At 37.1% G+C, this 20,884-nt stretch overlaps 2 protein-coding genes across 2 annotated transcripts in view; one reads left to right on the forward strand and one right to left on the reverse strand.

Moving 5' to 3' along the window:
- The window catches only part of LOC139724933 (ras-related protein Rap-1b), a 43,121-nt gene extending 42,105 nt beyond the window's left edge, over nucleotides 1-1,016 (forward strand). Inside the window, exon 7 of the mRNA XM_071636053.1 lies at nucleotides 130-1,016. Coding sequence (XP_071492154.1) covers nucleotides 130-280 — 151 coding nt within the window. The 3' untranslated portion in view covers nucleotides 281-1,016. The remainder of the gene's footprint in view (nucleotides 1-129) is intronic.
- Nucleotides 1,017-14,074: 13,058 nt separating this feature from the next.
- LOC139724923 (intraflagellar transport protein 122 homolog) overlaps nucleotides 14,075-20,884 on the reverse strand; it is a 42,984-nt gene continuing 36,174 nt past the window's right edge. Inside the window, exons 20-25 of the mRNA XM_071636043.1 lie at nucleotides 19,097-19,295; nucleotides 18,297-18,462; nucleotides 17,132-17,243; nucleotides 16,204-16,424; nucleotides 14,540-14,704; nucleotides 14,075-14,303 (exon numbers count right to left, since the gene is read on the reverse strand). Coding sequence (XP_071492144.1) covers nucleotides 14,220-14,303; nucleotides 14,540-14,704; nucleotides 16,204-16,424; nucleotides 17,132-17,243; nucleotides 18,297-18,462; nucleotides 19,097-19,295 — 947 coding nt within the window. The 3' untranslated portion in view covers nucleotides 14,075-14,219. The remainder of the gene's footprint in view (nucleotides 14,304-14,539; nucleotides 14,705-16,203; nucleotides 16,425-17,131; nucleotides 17,244-18,296; nucleotides 18,463-19,096; nucleotides 19,296-20,884) is intronic.

Here is a 20,884-nt window from a genome sequence, read left to right on the forward strand (position 1 = left end):
CAAATTAAATTTCAATGTTTTTCATTTAATTTTCTATTATGTGTCCATTTTAGAGCAAAAATCAAGAGTTTCTGTAAGTGTGTGGAAACTGTGTTTACCTTTAACTGTTATTTTATACTTGTCTTGCAGCACATTTTTGGAAACATCGGCAAAGGCCAAAATAAATGTCAACGAAATCTTCTATGACCTGGTACGACAGATCAACCGACTGACACCAGAGACACGGAAGAACAAGGGCAAAGGCAAAAAGGATGGCAAGAGTAAATGTGTAATTGTTTAATGTGATCACTTTTCCAAAGGAATAATGAAGGGGGTCCATCTTATATTGACATGACAAGTGGTAATAGTAATGAAGTCAAGAGTTGGATTGGTGCTAGAGACTAGATGTGCAGAATTCTGGGAATCATAACTGTGTTTCACTTTTTAATATCACGGCTCACTTACAAACCCTGGCCATTATGAAGAGAATTTATAAATTCCTTGTGAATCTTTTCCAGACTGAGTTTATAGATTTCATGTGCAGATTTGATGAAATTGGAATTTAGGAATGTTGACGTGCTGAAGCAACATTCTTCTATTTCTGGGAATGAAAAGTAAGTAGATGGCTGCACCATCAAGTTTGTTAAATCAATTGTAATAGATGATATGAATGAACCAGGAATGCCATGTCCATCCTGTCATTCATTCACTCTACAAAGTGATCTAAAAAATTACAAGGAACTGTCCAAGCCATGCCATAAGATACAAAATTGAATTGATCAGGCACCATGAATTCTTGGAATGGAGTTGAACATGATGGGGCAGGCATTGTAATCAATAGGACTGGCAGTTATGCCTACTCAGTATGTGCATGCCAATGCTTTGTCTTATGTTGGGACCAGTATTGTTAGAAATGGAAAAAAAATAGTGTATTAAAGTCAACAAAAGCCTTCAACTCTGCAATGTTTTGTAAACTTGTGTACATCATGTCATGGTATTTCTTGCATGTTTGACAAATAGAGAAAATGGCAATCTCATGCATCGTAATGTTAAAATGAAATAGTTCACCAAATAAGTGGCAACAAACTTTGGTTATGTGTGGTATTTATGCTTTCACAACCTTCATGTCAGTGTCACATTTATCTTTCTTGATGTTCCTATTTGAGTGTTGTGTTCTGTACATTATTGCTCTAGATAATCAGGATCCACTCTACAACCCCCCCCCCCCCCCCCCCCCGCCCTTCCGCCCTTAATTCTTTGATATACAGTAGCACTTTGTATATATTTATCTGTAGCTTGGAGTACTAGTCTTCACTGCTAGTTACAGATTGTAAGATCTGTCAGGAGAAAATTTTTGGTTTTTATTTTTAAAGGTTTGCACTCCACATAATTTTTACAATTTAGCTGTAAACTCATGCATTTTGTTTTGTTTTATTACAGGTAACGACATGTAATCAGTATAAGCATGCATAGTTGGCTTTTATTTGATCTTATGTATGTGTGCATGCTCTTCCACATGTATAATCTCTTATCTTACTGTTATGTTATTACATTATGATTATTTCTTAATTTATATGGATAAGAATATAAATATATATAATATATATACTCATTGCTTGTTAATCATTGTGTTCGTGTGTTTTTGTAATAGTGCTATTTTAATTTGAAGGAATCAAACAATAGCTTGTCATTTTTTATTATGTTAACATAGATTTTTAATTCCTCCAAACAACACACACACAAAATGACTTTTCATGTGCAAACCACTGTAAAGCTGCCTTCACTGACAAGATACTGTAAAAGTGGAAATTGTAGTCTGAATAATTTTTCACGCTCTGCCGAGTAAGATATATTTTGCATGTTTTTAATTCCACGGAATCAAGACATTACATAGTGGTACATGTACATGTACCAGTAACAAGCAAAAGCATTTTTGTGCTTTTATTTTCACGCAGTTTCTGGTTGCGCAAAATCCGTGAAAATTCCACTTTTACAGTAATACTTGTTTCTCATGTGAAGCTTCAATGTGTGAATACAAGACATGGCATTTAATTGGTGGGGGGGGGGGGGGGGGGGGGGTGGGGGGAGGGAAGGAATGAAATGTAATTTCATTTATGGACACAATTTTTCTCCCCCCAATCTGCAGGCAACAGTAAACCTGTATCTAGTATAACGACAGGTTTTTACCATGGTTGCTAATCAGATGTGTATGGAAGAAAAATGAGAATGGTTGTAAAATGTGACTTTCATTATTGTAGTAAACGCAGTGAACCATGCTTGCCAGCTTCCTACACATGTAAGATGTAAACTTTAGCAATCAGGAAAATGTATTTGTACATGTACAATGTGTGAAAGTTGGTCTTGTTTCATTTAACTTGCAGGGAGGAAACCAGACATATTTTAGTGCTGTGAAATATGGCACCAAGATTTGTCAAAAAAGGAAAAAAATTGTGGATGAGTCAAATACTAGTACAGTTGAATTATTCAAGACTGGCTTTATGTACATTTCACTCTCTCTTTTTCTGTGATTTATTTTGTCATGCTTTTTTGTTTTTTGTGTCTATTATTAGAATCATGATTATCACTACGATCTTGATTATTTTTGTGTTGTTGTTATAATGATTGTCCTGCATTGGTTTTTAATTTAATTTATCAATTATTTCTTTGTAAATATTGGTGAGGTTCAAGGGTTCATTGCAAAACCAGAGCTGTTGCTTATTAGCAGCTGAAGTTGCGGAAAGGTTTTGTAGTTTAAGAAATCTTAGATAGTAATAGTTTTGTTTTTCAATCCTATATCCCTTACCTGCAGCAGGAATCTTGTGATGACAATGTGCTAGGCTAGTTCTGTGAGCTGAATATGACTCATTTATACTCAATAAAATGTTCTTATGTATCGTAACTTCAAATGTTGAGATACCAATTTTAAAATGGCATTTACTATGTTTGAATAAATTTGTTAAAACAGTGGGCCTTACTTTGATAAAGTGCTTTGCTTTACAGTTTTTGTAAACGTGAGATCAGTTCCTTCATAGACATTTGCACATCATTTTATCACCGTGCAGGTAAAAATACCTCCCAGAATACATTTGTGGTCATTTGTTTTAGTTCGTAAAGATCTGAATTTTATGACTGTGTAGAGCTGTCTAAAGGGAATGAAATATTTAGGGTTATTTCAAATTTGCTCCTCAGTTATCAGAACATATAGAAATATATGCCCTCTAATTCTTGTGGGCTCATTGCAATATACAACAGCTTATGCTTGGAATGAGTTGGTGCTATATGGCAAGTGAATTTATGCAGGAAGCTTTTTACTTGTTTCAACTTGCTGCTCCCCACAGAAACAATATCCTTGTTACAGGAATAAGAATGCATTGCTGATTGTTGATTTGCAGGGACAAGGGTAGGCTTTTAGCTGCAGTTATGTCCCGAATCATTTATCTAGCAAACAGCAGCTACTTTTATCCTGTCTGATTATCTGATTTAATCTCAGGAGCAACAACCCTGAGAACATGTGCAAATGTAATGAAAATATTCAGACATGTGCTTTATACTTTGTGTGCAGACTACAGAAATGTTCTGAAGAATTTTGTCAATTCACTTCAAGTATACTTCTTTTCCATCTAACTAAAAGTAATACATACAGGTTATACAAAGTATACATTTGGCAATTTATATTGTATAACAATTTGTAAGAAGTAAAAATCATATGGTATAACACAAAACTATATGTGCAAATAATCATATAATGAGAAAACAATGCATAAATACAAAAATGAAAAAATATATAATATGGCTTTTTTTTTGAAGCATCAGCACTTACACTCAATTTGAAGTGTCATTCATTCTTTGCACAATACACGAGGTTACTTCCATATTCAAATTTATGGATGTTTCTTCCGTCCGATGGAGTAACAAGCTATTGCATTAACCTGCACCTCAAATACACTATTATTACTTGGAATCCAGTTTGCATACATAAGTTGTTGCTACATCAGGCAAACCTTAGGCATGCTTTCAGGTTGTTGAGAAGAACCATAGTCAAAAAGGCATGGATGAACATTTTGAAATAATTTGTAAACTGGACTATTAAAACCTCACAGGTTTTACTTTCTATGAAGATTCTTTTTTTTTTTGACCAAAAAAAAAAAAAAAAAAAAAAGTGCGATATGTTCTCTCCAACAGAGAAGGAATAGTAAATAACAATCCAGAAACAATACATGCACTTTGTTGTAACTGGAGGAATATGAAGGTATAAGGGAAAAACATTTTTTTTTTCTGTCCAATTTCAGAATAATTGGAAAATGTGTAATGAATGCATTTGTAAGTCTGTAGATTGTGGGTTATTTCTTTGTTCAGTGTCAAGTAATGTGATGCTGTCTGTGTATATGAATTACGTCAGTCGCAAGGGCTTTTTTTTTTTCTCTCTCTCTTTTTTTTTTTTTTTTTAAATAGAAGCCTGAACATTTAATAAATGCTTTTCTGTACAGTCTACATATTGTCCTTCATTTTAATTCTATTTTACTTCTTGATCCTGTTTATATCATTCTTAATGACAAAGCATCAAGCACTCTACATACAGCTCCAATGTGTTCTTGTTTTCTGCATGAACACATGTCAGTAGTAACCCAGTGTGACCAGTCAGTCCTGATAGAAGCCAAAGGAGTACACATACTGTAAAACGAGGAATGTTCGCATGCAGTTTAATTTTGCGAATTTCGCGAGCGCCAAGATTCGTGAAATTAGAATGCATGCAAAAATTCTTGTCTACACTATATGCATAGAACGCCAGTGGCAATTCGCGAAAATTTCATGCCATGAGAAAGGCCGTCGGCTCCAATTCGCGAAAATTTTGTGCCGCAAATATATCATGTTTTACAGTGTGTATGTGTGTTAGTAGTGTGTGTTCATTTGCCACGGTGTAAATGGGTGGTGTAGATAAGTAAAGTCAGTGTAGCAACTGTAGTGCATTTGGTATTTTCCCTTGTGTTGACATGTAATTCTTTTACATGTTGTATTTTAATTGTGAAGACAATAAAATTTGGATGGTTGTGGTGATCGCTGGTGGATGATGAGGACTGGCTTGTTATGTTTAGCCCTGCTGTCTAAACCGAGTATTTGCTTGCGAAACAGCAATGATTAGCGATGGTACACACACAGAAAAATGCAGGACTTCAATTGTGTCAGCTGTTGCTGCGTGGAATATTAGTGCAGTGTATTTCCATGTAATATCCCATCAATCTAACTCAATGGGAAGTGTAATTATACAATTCAGGGACAAAATCCATACAGAAACATGCCTAAACAGCTATTACATACGCATGTGTACTTGTCAATAACAGTGCATACAAGCTGAAGAAAAAGTGAATATCTTGTGACTCAGAAAGACACTGACTCTCGTGCAAGTCAAAACTCCTACAAGTTCTGACACTTTCTTCAGTCCTGTTGACTGTGCTCCTTTCATAGTCAGAATACCACTCCAAGTACATGTGTTCAAAATGTTGGGGGAGGGGTGATTTAAATAGTGGGAGAGTTAGTCCTGCTTTTGTTAGCCACCATTTGCAGTAAAACTTTAGCTATATCTGTGAAATATGACTTGTAACATTTAGTGGCAACCATTCATCAAAGCATGATGAGCTCTTCTGTGGTGTGACAAATGGGTATTGTGATTTCATGACTGCATGATGTCTCCTTTTTACATGACAAAAACAAAGTGAAATGCAGACTTGAACTACTTTTTTCTTTTATCAATTTGAAGTAATGGCCTTTGTATTATGATTTATCACACATACAACTGTATTCATGAAGAAAATTCAGCTTCAGCCAAAATGACAGGCAAGCAGGGGGGATTTTCTGCAGATGGCACTATACAATGAACAATGCTACAATTTCAGTTGCCCACAGACTAACAACTGACCCAGTCATTCAACTGGTCTTACACAATGTGCCTTTGTACACCCCCCCCCCCCCCCTTGATTTCGAGGGTTATACTAGAGAATTTTCGAACAACCCAAGCTTTGTAATAATCATGTGGGTAAGGTCTGTCATGCAACATTTTAGTGCTTCTGTATCATTTATCTAGCTTCTATTTTCAGACTTGTGTGTCCTTCAGAGGCCCCAGTCACATAACAGGAAAGTGAAAAGTTATTTACAGTTTCAACTAGCATATTGGGATAACCAAAGTAAATGCATGCCTGTTCTTTATGTGTGTTGCACAGGGCTGTTCATGTTAGGTTGGCGACCTGTCATGTTTGACACAATCAGCAAGCTGTGATAAAGAAGCCAAATTAGGATAGTCACTGCACATTTTGTGTTATTTTCTTCTTGCTCAGGTTGAGATAGCCCCTTCCACAACCCATGGCTGCCACAAAGGAAGATACAATGTACTTTGTCATATGGGCAGGAAGCTTTGCACAATCACACAGTACACACATACTGTACAAACACACAGACTTCCCTACCTATAGCCCATAGAATTTAGTCAGCAACCAGCATCTTGTAACACTCAGAAATATGTGTGTGTGCCATGCAATGGCACTGTGTAAATCTCCTTGGTTACATGTCTCATATTACTTGTGTGTGATACCTCCTTGCTTGAGAGGAGAATTTTCAACAACAGGAAGTGGGTGCAAAAAGTGGTCTTGTAAAGGGAAAGGTCAGACTTTGTCTCAAGAAATATAAGAGAACATCATGATCGCGTGAAATAACCATAAAATAAACTTTGTATTATCAGCAAGACGTGGCGGTATTTTCAGATTACTGTTGTAAACTTCTGAGTTTTATTTGAATGCTCAGCCCTTTATTAACTGACAAGGAGAGATAAAAAGTTGCTGCAAGTGTTGCCCCCTGTTGTTCATGATTGAAAAATAAATAACCATGTGCATTTTCTCAGGTTCAGAAGACTCAAGGTGATCGAGAGTTGATGAAGTTTGCAACATCCTAATCAATCAAGAGTGCAGATCACACAAGACAGTAAGGTTACCTCATTTGCTCTGATACGTACCAGGGCCTTCATCATTTGCTGTGCGTGCATTGTAGTTGATGTCATAGCTCTACTGTAAACACAAACATTTTTGTGGTACATTAATTTTCACGTATTTTGCAGTACTTTTGGGTAGCACAAATTATAGAACCCACAAAAATATCTTTAAAATTTTTTCTGCACTTATTGTGATCGGGTTGAATCGTGGGCTTCATCACTTTTGCCTCCCTGGTACGAGTGTCTGTGTGTGTGTGCATGAGCACAACTTATTTATCTAAGTTAACAGTTAAGTGCGTGTGAATTACCATGCACCAGTATTTGTAGTTTCTGTGCAGGCTGTACATTTGAATGGTTCAGGCAGCACAACTTTTTCTGTGAATGGATGAAAATATACCAGTATAAAGCAATTGTGCAGCATGAATTGAAGAAACAGGAACATATATTTGAGCCGCTCAGCACGAAGAATTAATCACGCGAAAATTTTGATGTTTACAGTACCTGTACTCGTCATTTGCACTTAATGGAAAGCAGATGGGCGAAGGTAGTATGAAATTCAACTCCATGTAAAAGGTTACTAGTATTCTCATCAATTAAGGGAAGAAAATCCAACTGATAGGCATCAGAATCAGACAAGGAATAATTATAAGTACAGTGCCACACCACGTTCAGGGTGACTTAAAGTGTATCTTTGGCCAAAAAATTATTTTGAATATGTGACAGAGACACATTTCAGTAATCCATTGCACCATCTTTCAGAGAAAATGGGCCATTAATTAGTGAAATAATGCATCTCAAAGTTTCCAAACACACTGTGTCTGACAGATTCAGGAACTGCTGTGGTTCCCGTAACCCACTGCAAACAATAGGGTTTGCTGTAGTCTTGCCTCCCAGACCCATTGTGTTTAGAAACTTTCAGATGCATTATTTCACTAATTAATGACCCCTTTTCTCTGAAAGTTGGTGCAATGGACTACTGAAATGTGTCTCTTTCACATATCAATTTTGTTTTTTGGGAAAAGATACACTTTAAGTAAACAGAGAAAAAGCAAAGATACAGAATGGTTAGTTGTTTCGGGTCCTACTAATTGACGCAAACTAATGCAAACTGATACAAACTAATGCAAACTAGAATGCAAACTCCATGCAAACTCAATGCAAACTACTAATAAATGCAAACTAATGCAAAATACTAATTACAGTTCGACCTCGATTATCCGGCCTCCTTTTATCCGGAAATCTCTATTATGCGGATGCATTCATGCAGTAAAGGACTTTTTTTTTCATCCAAAAATTGAGAAAAAACAGTGACTTTAAACTCAATTAAAATTTCTACAAAACTCACACGATTTACCTACAATATTCCCGACAGAACTAACAAAATTCACACCACATTATCATCGTAAAAGTAAGCAGTCATCACCACCGTTGCGGGGTATGCTACCTGCCTAGCTGCCAGTGTACTGGGATGGCAGCTTGGACGGCAGCTACATACATTAACATTGTGTCTCCCATATCCGGCCAATTCGCTTATCCGGATGAGCGCCGGTCCCGACATGGCCGGGTAATCGAGGTGGAACTGAAATGCAAACTAATACAAACCGTTTGCGGTGAAAATTAGGGTGAATTACAGCACCTGGACCTGGCTCTTCCTAGGCCAGTTTCTAGTAGTCGTCTCGAAACAGTTATCGATCAAGTAAATCCATCCTTTGCAACTGATTGACAAATTGCCCTACATCGACGTAAATAAGCACTGAATTGATCAGTGTTTTAGTAGTAGCCATGATAAAAAATCATGGGCGTACATACTCGAGCAGGACTCGAACCTACGACCTCCTGATCACCGGACAGGCGTCATCTCCACTAGACCACCGAGCTTTTGCCCGAAAGCAAGTGTTGGTTCTAATCCTTATAGCATGCAGCGGGTACTGCTTTGTTATTCAAATTCATGATTTTCTTCCGTCGAGATGTTTTCATTGCAACTGATTGACAAATTGTGGCTACTACTAAAACACAGATCAATTCAGTGCTTATTTACGTCGATGTAGGGCAATTTGTCAATCAGTTGCAATGAAAACATCTCGACGGAAGAAAATCATGAATTTGAATAACAAAGCAGTACCCGCTGCATGCTATAAGGATTAGAACCAACACTTGCTTTTGGGCGAAAGCTCGGTGGTCTAGTGGAGATGACGCCTGTCCGGTGATCAGGAGGTCGTAGGTTCGAATCCTGCTGGAGTATGTACGGTATGCCCATGATTTTTTATCATGGCTACTACTAAAACACTGATCAATTCAGTGCTTACTTACGTTGATGTAGGGCAATTTGTCAATCAGTTGCAATGAAAACATCTCGATGGAAGAAAATCATGAATTTGAATAACAAAGCAGTACCCGCTGCATGCTATAAGGATTAGAACCAACACTTGCTTTCGGGCGAAAGCTCGGTGGTCTAGTGGAGATGACGCCTGTCCGGTGATCAGGAGGTCGTAGGTTCGAATCCTGCTCGAGTATGTACGCCCATGATTTTTTATCATGGCTACTACTAAAACACTGATCAATTCAGTGCTTATTTACGTCGATGTAGGGCAATTTGTCAATCAGTTGCAATGAAAACATCTCGACGGAAGAAAACCATGAATTTGAATAAATCCATCCTATATCGAAGAATGACTAACGTCACGTTTACTTCAGTACCGGTACTTCAAGCATCTCACCTCAACAGTCAACAAAAACTCGGAAAAATCATTTTATAGAAATATCATCAAATTCATATTTTTTGACCGAACAGATGTCGTGTAGATTTTATTTTGCATTCAAAATTCAGAAAATGTAGAATACAATGAAGCACAGTAATACGGATTTTAATGATTGATCATTAAAGGCCCAAATACTAATTAATGCAAACTCAACACAAACTCCAAGACACGACGCTATCCTATTGAAAACCACATATATCGATTACAAATGTCGGAAAATGACACCCCGAAATATTCCAGTAATGCAAACTCGAAGATCGATGTTACGTGGTTTTCACATAGGATAGCGTTGTGTCTTGGAGTTTGTGTTGAGTTTGCATTAATTAGTATTTCAGGGTGTCCTTTTCCAATATTTGTAATCGATATTACATGGTTTTCACATAGGATAGCCTTGTGTCTTGGAGATTGCGTTGAGTTTATTAGTATTTTGGATTTCAATGATCGATCATTGAAGTCCGAATTTCTGTGCTGCATTCTGTTCTACATTTTCTGCATTTTGAAAGCAAAACAAATCTAACCGACATCTATTTGGTCAAAAAAATGTTTCAATAAAATAATTTGTTTCCGAGTTTTTGTTGACTGTTGAGGTGAGATGCTTGAAGTACTGAAGTAAACGTGGCGTTAGTCATTCTTCGATAGGATGGATTTACTTGATCGATATCTGTTTCGAGACGACAAAGTGGCATAGGAAGAGCCAGGTCCATGTGCTGTAATTCTCCCTAATTTTCACCCCTAATGGTTTGTATTAGTTTGCATTAACTAGTATTTGCATTAGTTTGCATCAGTTTGCATCAGTTTGCGTAAATTAGTAGGACCAGTTGTTTCAATGAAATTGGAACATTGAAATCAAGTTATGACATTTTACACGGACTCATGTTTTCACTGCATAGTGATTCTGATCCTTTAATTAGCACAGTAGTTGGGGCAATGATGTCATTGTACGAATGTGTACGAATGAAGTAGATTGCATCCAGTGATGTACATTGTAGCTTGCCAATGGCACAATTTATTTCCAAGCTTTTGGCCTTTTAATTGGCCTTGTTCATGGCTGAAGACGTGCCTGTGCTTGGCTTTGGTGTCTGTCCTGTCCTGTGACTGAATTTGTATCACCTCACACTTTTCTTCATATACTTTTTGTTTTTGTCAATCTTTTCTTTTTCTTTCCCTTTTCATATAAACAATATACAAATTCATTTCTGACAAAATAACACAAATTACATTACAACAACATAAATTCCACATTGTCAATATTACGAATGAAAAGAGAGAATTTTGTATGTAAAAAAAGAAGAGACAAACACATCAAACAGATACACAATATACACACACACACAAGCGCGCGCACACACACACACTCACACTCACACTCACAAGACAGTGAGCTTCCCATCTACTGTATAAGTTGTTATTTTTGCATGGGTTCAACTTTCACAAATTTTGCAAATCACTGTTGGACCTCGAATATAACACACAAAAAAGTCCCCATGCCTTGGGGTATTACTGCACTCACGATAGCTTTGGTGTCAATTCCTGAAAACAACACTGCCCAAAACTGTCTGTGACCTTCTCATTTGCGAAAGTAACAGCTTACACAGAATACCAGCTCCCTGTTCCCATCACCTTATGACAATACATCCCTATTGCTCAGTGAATTTTTGCAGTAAGCTTTTGACACATTTTTATTTGCTACTCCCCACAAAAACAATACCCTTGTACCAGGAATATGAGTGTGTTGCTGATTGTTTGTTTGCAGAGACAATTGAACAACATGTTATTCCTCCTAAAACCCCTTGCCTCTGAAAAAGAAAACACACACTCGCTCTTGCAACAACCATGACCAGAAGGTTAATGGGGGTATCATGCATGACTTTAAGCAAAACAAAATCTTTCATTCCTTTTACATCAGAGGAGTTGAGGCATCTGATTTGAAAGTTGTTGTTGTTGTCATTTTAATAGCTGACTTGAAGACTGTATTGGAATTACATATTCAACTATCAGCTTAGTCACATTCTGTGTCTCAAAAATTAAGTGCTATGTACATATGGTCATGGGAGTGGTTTTCAGACTTTGTCATCACCTACCTTAAACTCTGATAGCAAATGTTCAGGACAAATCTAAAATTTCTCTCCATATACTGACTTTATATCAACATTCTACAAACTGATTAATAAAGATCTCTGTAAAAAATAATGTAAAGAATACATTCAAGGTGTCACTGATTTTATTTACAGGTAAATAAACAATTAGGCAATCTTGGCCATACAAATGTACAATCTTGGCCATACAAATGTACACACAGGTAAATTGACTGTCTGTACAACTGATCACAACATGAATACAATTGATGCCTATGTACCACTTTACAAGTGACAACATGCACTTACCAATATTGACCAGTGTTGCAGTGTGAATACAGAGAATGAATAGTGAAATCTGCTGATTGGGAACAATGCCTCTCTAGAAATTCAGAGAGGAGCAGTTGTCATTGCAGACTGAAGGCACTGCACTTGATTTTTGCAAAGGTACAGAGCTGGAGTGATAACAGACATTTTAAGAAGCTGTGTTTTTCCAAAAACAGTTTTTTGGACTTTTACTTGGGTTATTGTGCAATGCTCAGATTTGTAAGACAAATTAGCAACACAATACTGGTACCAATAAAATTGACAATTGTGATAGTAAATCACATTTTACAAACTCAAATCGACATAAGACTCATGTAGTAAAAAGCAAAACTGGAAAAAAAAATAGCAAGTTTAAAGTCCTTGTATAAGCATGCCTTGACGACATTGAAATTGTACACATCTTTCATTATATAGAATCCAAATCCACTGGAGCAGCATCAACATGCAGTGTCACATGGCTGTACAGTCGACTAGCAGTCAGCCATTTTGAGGAACTCATGTGATACAACATTTAGTATTATATCTATCAAATTTGCAAACTTTGATTTTTGCCCAAGCCACTCTAAGTTCCCCACTACAAGTAAAATGTCTGTAACAACTGGATGACTTGTTCTTCTTGATAATGAAAATGAGGTCTTCAGAGAAGAGAAAAAGGACAAATCAGACTGTTTTCAATGCCCACTCCAGAAGCCACAGTGCCTCAACAGTATGCTATTGTGCTGCCCAACTAAATTTTAAAAAAAAAAGAGAAAGAGATACTTGTTTACTTCTGTATCTCAGCTCTACTTTGTTATAAAGCCTTGATTCATGAGACTGTGCCACTTCTCAATTAACATGGGAAATCATTCTTTGCCCAAGTATGATTACTTGTTTCTTTCCCCGACAGCAGCAGTGTGCTTCTGTAAAGTGCAAGTTTAGAGCAATGAATAATCATTTACGAGAGTCCTTCACACATTTTTCTGATCATTACAGCAGAGAAATATTTTTGAATAGTCTACAAGTTTCTGTTGTGACATGTATGACTGATAGATATATAAACATGAAATAGAAAGGAGTGAATATCATTTGTTAAATCAATCCTTGATACATGACATTGATTATGACCTATTAAACTCATATAGCGGGTAGCTCCAGCATCTCACCAAAATAATGTCTCGAAGTTTTAGATTCCATCCAGAACTACATAAATGATGATACATTTTTATGTCTCTGTTGAGAGTGAGTGTTATGGCATGATACAGAGTGTAAAAACATGCACTTGTAGAACAGCCTTTTACTCATTTTATCATTAGAATTTCGTGGTATAATTTGATGTTATTACATTTGACATTCTGACAGGGTCTCACATCATTATGCATAAAAGCAACTGCAAAAATTTGCTTGGATAAATGAATCAAGTCATACATGTAGTGTAATGATTGGACCAAGTATATTGTGATTCAATAGTCATAGGTAGCATAGATTCATTTCTTCTAACAACAAGGTGAAGTATAGCTAAAGTCACCTTTTAAGCCCAATACATATCCTTAAGATAGAATATTGCGTGGCAGTAATTGCATCTGGGATCTATCCTAAAAGTATATCAAGGAAATCTCATGCAAGCTCTGCTCTTGTCATGGGAATCCTTGGTGGTACAAACATGCTACAAACTTGAATAAGTGGTGAAAACAGTCAACATAGTCTCTGCATTCACTACCAGACTATGTGAGGTTGTAGTACCTCTTAAAACGTGCAGAAATTGAAGATATCAAAAGATTCTTCAAATTGACAAAAAGAACTGCATACATCTGGCAGAGTGAATACTACACCAATAGAAAGCTACAAAACAATAGAATATCAAAAAAAAAAAATCTGTGTACTAAGTAATTTAATTGGAGATACGTATTTTGCTTTGATGATATTCATTTCACTTAACTTCAGACTTTAAACAATCCTTAATTGATGAACACACTCTTGTACTGGCTGACGAAGGGTCTTCTACACACATACGGCAGCAGAGTACATGTTAATAACATGATTGTCTCTGTACACAAGCTTACACAAAAAGCAGGTTACACTGTGGGAGCCATGCCATCAATCTTCATCTTGAATGTTGATGGATGTTCATGCTTCTGAGGATGTTTTGCGGCAGAAAGGGCAGTGATTCTTCTGAAGCACTTGAATTTCGTATTCATCAGTGTGAAACAACTGAAAACAAGAACAGACATTGAAATACACTGACAAATTTGAGTGTGATACTACAGCATCATGCATACACTGTTTCAATACTGACATCATTGCTGCATGTTCTGGGGACAATCACTTACCAGATCACCTGTAAATTTACACTCAAGTTAATCAATTTTAGACAATAAAAGGCAAACAATTGCAATAATTTTTATACATAAAAATTGCAACCATTACGAGTTTTAGTGGATTCTTACCTGGTTGCAAGAAGGACACACAGTGACTGATACATCAGGCATGATGGACTTGAAGTATTGGTAATGGAGAGGGGATGGCCATCTCTTGATCACAACATGACTCCTGTCCAGTGATTTCAAGACTGACCTGTTGACCACTACAGGGATGTACTCACTGCCTCCTTGCTGTGGTATTGACAAAGAGAGAAATATTTTATTGTCACATCCTCTACAGCAATGTCCTTTGTCATAATCTCAAAATGTGCATCTTAATCAGAAACAATTTTAAGTCATATGAATGGTTTTGAAGGAAACCCAAACCAAAGAGCAATGTGGATTGAGTGCAAGCAGCAACATTAGTAGCCTTTTGTCAAGGCCCTCTCGCTGTATGGTGAAGAGAGCCCAGCCGAGTGTGACAGCGCAAGAGTCTTTTGAGATCTGCATCGCATCCTTTTGTTAGCCCGACTTTTGCTCCTCAATTTCGGGAGAAAAAGTCGACCAATCACTGTGTCTGTCTGCCCGAGCCCGATTTGCATATGGTGAATTTACGCCACAGACCTCCACTGGTGGTCAGTAATGCATGTGAACAGGTCGGACAACACCAAGACGGAGAATGCGGGGAGCATGCCATCCCATTTGTTGACCGGAAACCGCTAATATGAATATTCAGTAGGGTTCATGTGACATGAATAATAATGTGTCAAGCCATCATGGCCGCGAGAGCGAGAGGGCCTTGACAAAAGGCTACAACATTAGTAGAACACATCAGTGAAAGTTTGAGGAAAATCGGACAATCGATGCAGAAGTTATGAAGTTTTGGTGTTGGAACCACTGGATCAGGAGACTACTACAGTTCATGCCGTCATGTTTGGACAGCAATACAAAGAAAATATACAGAAAATTATTTATTGCTGCTTTCACTCAATCCACATTGCTCTTTGGGTTTTGGTTTCCTTTAATTCAAGGACACAAGGACTATGCAGTAGGAATCTCAGTGATTTCACTAACATCATGATCAAGGAAAGGGAACAAACTGCAGGCTATATAAAAAGGCTTTGTGCAGTCTACCGCTTACTTCTGTTGTAAATTTCTTGATCTGATGATAATTTCTCATACAGGGACTTCAAACCTGTAGCTCACAGCGCTTGAAGACAATGTACCCAATATCTAATAATCTACTTACTCCTCACTGAAATTCTACAAAATGCAGATATTAGAATTGGATGTCATTGATTGAGTAAATATTTTTGTATAACTCATTCATGTGACAGCTGGACTGAATGGAGTTCAATATTTCTCTCGAGATAAACTTTAAATTTCCATGGTCTTTGATCAATGCAAGGTGTAGCATAAATCAAGTCACTGAATACCATGTCATGATTTGCTCCCTCATAATGCAATTGGACCTTGATCTGCAATCTTTGCTAGATGCATCATTAAATCACTTGCTGGTTGATTCAAAATTTATTCAAAAGAGTGACATATTTGAATTCATCTTCAAATTAAGTTGAAGTTCCCACGCAATACTGTTTGACCTACATTCAGGAGAGCAGAGTGAAATGGGTAAATGAGAGATATGAATTACTAACAAACACGTGAGCAAACTCTTGTGAATAATAATTGAGCTGATTGATGTCATGACTCACTGAATGAATGACTTGACGGTGAGAAACCATTTGACTTACCTCAAAACTCAGAAGCCGAGCCATGAAAGGGTCATCCTGCACATCATTATCATCTGTGCCATAGTCATCAAGTCTCATGGATTGGATGTTGCCCGAGTTGGACTCTCGCCACTTGTCTCCCTGGTTACGTCCCTTTTTCAGGGGCTCCATCTCAATGAGCTGTACTGCCTCCTCATCACTGATGCCTTCTTCCAAGTGGAACTCTACCAATGGCAGAACCTCTGGATTGACACAGTGTAATGGTGGAGTAGGTCAAGTAGTTAAAACATAGAACAATGAAAGTTGCAGCTGTGCTAAAATTCAGATACTCTTGTTCTATAGTGCAATAATTGCAGTGTATCACTTAATCCTATTTACATAGGTTCACTATTTGGTGACATGAGAATTGAACTTCTTTGGTCATATAGTGTTAACAGAAAATCTGAGGATCAAAGAAGTACAAATGAAATTTCTAGTCAGTTTTCATGTCTCCTTTCTAAACTGAAGAGAAGTGCACTCTGCATACCAACAACTACTGCACTGACGCCAAAGGCTATCTTTGGCAACAGTTCAAAAGAAACTGGACAGCCTTGTAAATCTGTTTAAACAATATTCTGAAAATGTGTAAATCCACAGTTCCTGTGCTACAGGTATCACAGCACTGAAGTCATGATCATTAGTAAACCATTATCTCATAGCTTAAGACAACTACATGATAAAGGAGCACACGTTAAAAAATAGAAGGCACAGAAACTGAAACTTCTTAAATGCTTCTTAATTACCAACTGCCAGTGATGGAATAAAGGGCTTATAGGCGTGATGCATAAGGTTAATCCAATTTGTTTGAACATCCATGTTCCATATGAGTGCATTTAATTTCATCATTATTATCAATAAAACTTACAAGGGCCATGTAATGCATGGTAAATATAAAGAGTTGAATACTCACCAAATGAGGCAAAAGAATGGACAAAAGGTTGACTGCAGTTGATACACTGATTGCCTTGGTTGTTGAGTAAGGGGTTTGTTGTGGAGCAGCGGTAGCACATTGGCAGTACATCCTGAATGAGACACAAAGAAATGGTTTTTAAAAGGGGCAGTGTTATAGGAGACAGTCCATTCAAGAGATTGGTACTGTATGTGTATTGTAAGCCACCTGAAAGCACATGGAGTATACAGAGACATTCTTACCATGCTTCATGATAATGACTTCTGTTTCTGGCAAGGTCAAATTCAGTGCTACAAGTGCAATACAATCATACTTACATCTGGTGTCATAAAGACGAAAATGCTGAGTAAGAGCTACAGTTGTATGTCTACTAAGACAAAATCTCTTCATGATCAAACCTCTTAAAGTCCTCCACTGCTAGTTGGAAGTATTATGTTTATTCTAGTTTTGAATACACACTCATATGGAGACTCTGGGCAATACAAAATTCACACACGCAAGATGCCGAAATGTTTCCATAAATGAGTATTTTTACCTGTAAATACAACTGTCATTTTTTTTTTTTCAAACTGGTATTCTTATGCATACTTGTTACAATGGCTTAATTCAAGATCCTCTTCAGCATTATTTTGAACTGAATTAAAATGTCCACTCTTATAACACAAGGAGTACAAGTACTTGTATTTTCCATCCACCTCTTCTGAAAACAGTAATTTTTAAAGCATCAATTTTTTTACCAGGGTAATGGTACAATGGAACAATGGAACAATTTATCATTGATTTTAAAACTGAAATCAAAGAAACAACTCAAAATTCATTTAAAGTCTCATCTTTTGTAGCGGTAAGCCTTAGTCTGAGCATTCAGTTGTGTACACAATTTTTGCTTCGTTTTCTTCTTTCAATTCATCTTTCTCTCTCTCTCATCAACCATGCTTCCTCTAAATGACCATTATCATATTATACTTGCACGGTATGTTTTATTATATGCTTATTCATGTGTATTCTGTAAATCAGAGCATTTTGGGGGACATTGTATAGGAGTCTTTTTAAACAAGCCTCCTGGCTTCTATTGGTCCCTCACTGTACCCACTGTAAATTTTACTACGTATTTGATGTATTTTTTTTTTTATGTGGAAATAAATGAAATGAAATGTGTGAGGCTGACCTCAGCATCATGGAAGGGCTTGGACCTGATGGTGATGCTGCCCAGGTCAATGGACTCCTGGAACCTGGGTGGGATGCGCAGAGACTGGAGCTTCTCAAAAGCAAAGCGAGCTAGCTTGTAAGCTCCCAGATTGCGGCTCTGTTTGGCCAGGGCATACAGGGTGTTACTGTGTGGCAGAATTCACTCCATTAAGGAACAGAATGACAACACAGGGGAACATACATTTCATTCCTACAGACATTGTGATGAAAACTACCATGTGTATGCATGAAAGCAAATGAGTGACAACACATAATTGCTTCCTTTATAGGAAACTTACTGAACTAAATCATATTGGGTTCTTCAAAGGTAATCACTGAACCATCATAATGGCTTTTAGAATATTTGCCAGTGTTCAAGATTTAGCATGATTTATTTCACTTAAACAATAATTTCTATTCTATATAGATGTATGCTACAAGCTACACTTGTATTTCCAAGATTTTCTTGAGCTTGTAGATAGATTTGAAATAGCAACCAAGTCTCGAGTATCATTCAAGATATTAATCACATGTTGACCAGTCATGTTAGTAACCAGCATTTGCAATTTCACCTTTGCAAAGCCTAATAATCTGAAATGAATTTACAATGCTGGTCAAAAAAGTGGACTGTACTGCCAACAGAACAGGAATATCCTTCAAAGTTTCTAGCTGATACAATGTACTTGCTGCATTTTCTGTTTCATTCATGCAATTTCTTTTACTCCAAACTTTCAAAACTTGAGAATCAATAAAGAAATTCCTTTTTGTTGTAAAGGATACACTTTGCTGATACCATAAGGAATGTCATTCAGGATGGTATGCCAAAGGTACCGGGCCATGTTAAACAAGGCATCTGGAAGATGTGAGGTGAATGGCTCATCAGTGTAGCGCTGAATGGAGTGGTAGACATAGTACATTTCAGCCTTGGCTTGGAACTCCTGAAACTTGCGCAACATCTCTTCACTTTTATCACGGTCATCTTCAAGGAATGTGAGAGAAATATGTATTGAGCAGAAAAATAGAACATAGAAAAGAGACATGATAAGCAGGAATGACAGCAGGTTAGTTAGCCTAAACACTGATTGGAAGTTTTATGTAACAGCTTCTGTACTGCTACTGAAACAAATCTGTAGACCATGTATATGATCATTCTCCTCTGTCTTCTACTCTATCCCAAACATGAACATTGATATTACATATTAATAATGGATACCATCTGCCTTACCTCTCATAAGTTACCATGATCTGTTTTCAAACCAGAAATGTCGCTATGGCGACTGATGCCTCCGCCATAATGCATGATTCTCCCAATAGGTGTATAGTACAATATCTTCACAATGTGTGATGACAGTTTCACATAACTGGTGAAATACTGAAATGACAGGTTTGTCCGAAATATCTTGAATTTTCACTTTCCTTGAACTAGGTCTGCTATAATTGTCTGAGAGTGCAGGTACAAGTATTAGGGGAATTGAGGATTTTTACTTGACTCCTGACCGTCCCTTTTATAAGTTTATGCATTGAGTAATTTTCAAGGTATGAAGAAAGAGTGTAATTATAGTATAAAATAGAATTTTTTGTTGCATTTAAACCTGGCCTTTGACCCTTAACCTTTGACCTTCTGGCTGGAAATTTCCACGAAAATCTCCATTAGGTAATACATGCATATATTAAGTTTTAAAAATAATAATGCAAGCTTTGCATCTATATACTAGTATATGAGGGAAACAGTAAAATTTCGAGGAGCTGACCTTGACCTTTGACCCCCCTGACTATTGACCCATGACCCCTAAATTTCCTAGATAATCCCTGCCAGTCAGTATATATATGCGTATGTACCAAGTTCCACGAAGATACATTGAACCATTTGCGAGAAAAGTGAAATTGTAACATTTTCACCTAACCTTTGACCTTATGACATGAAACTCTATCTGGAGAATCTTTACGCAGTAGTACATGTCTACCCTAAGTTTCAAGAAAAAACCTTTGGGCATTGCATGGATATAGGGGAAATAGCACCGTTTTTAGCATTTGACCTTGACCTTTTGACCTTTGACCTCTTGCCAATGTCACTAAAATCTACTCAACTAATTGCCCCATCATACATCATCCTTGGACCAAGTTTGGTGAAAGCAGCTTCACCCAGTTTTGAGTTATCACGTAAACAGATAAATTCTAGGATTTGACCTTGATCTTTGACCTTTGACCTCCGTCCGATTTCACTCAAAAATTAATCAAGTAATTGTCCTATCATACATCATCCTCGGACAAAGTTTGGTGAAATTTGCTTGATCCACTCTTGAGTTATAGCGTAAACGGATACAATTTCATGATTGACCTTGACCTATGACCTTTGGCCGATTTCACTAAAAAAATCTAATCAAGTAATTGCCCTACCATACTTTATACTCGGACCAAGTTTGGTAAAATTCCAGTCAATATTACTCAAGTTATCGCGTAAACGAATGCGGACGGACATACGTACAGACGTACCTACAGACGGACAGACAACCCGAAAACATAATGCCTCCTGGCGGAGGCATAAAAATATTGCCCTCCTCTGGACGA

The sequence above is a fragment of the Diadema antillarum genome, unplaced genomic scaffold, assembly GCF_040938485.1.
Source record: "Diadema antillarum isolate AM-2024a unplaced genomic scaffold, OU_Dant_1.0 seq00000005_RagTag, whole genome shotgun sequence".
Taxonomy (NCBI): domain Eukaryota; kingdom Metazoa; phylum Echinodermata; class Echinoidea; order Diadematoida; family Diadematidae; genus Diadema; species Diadema antillarum.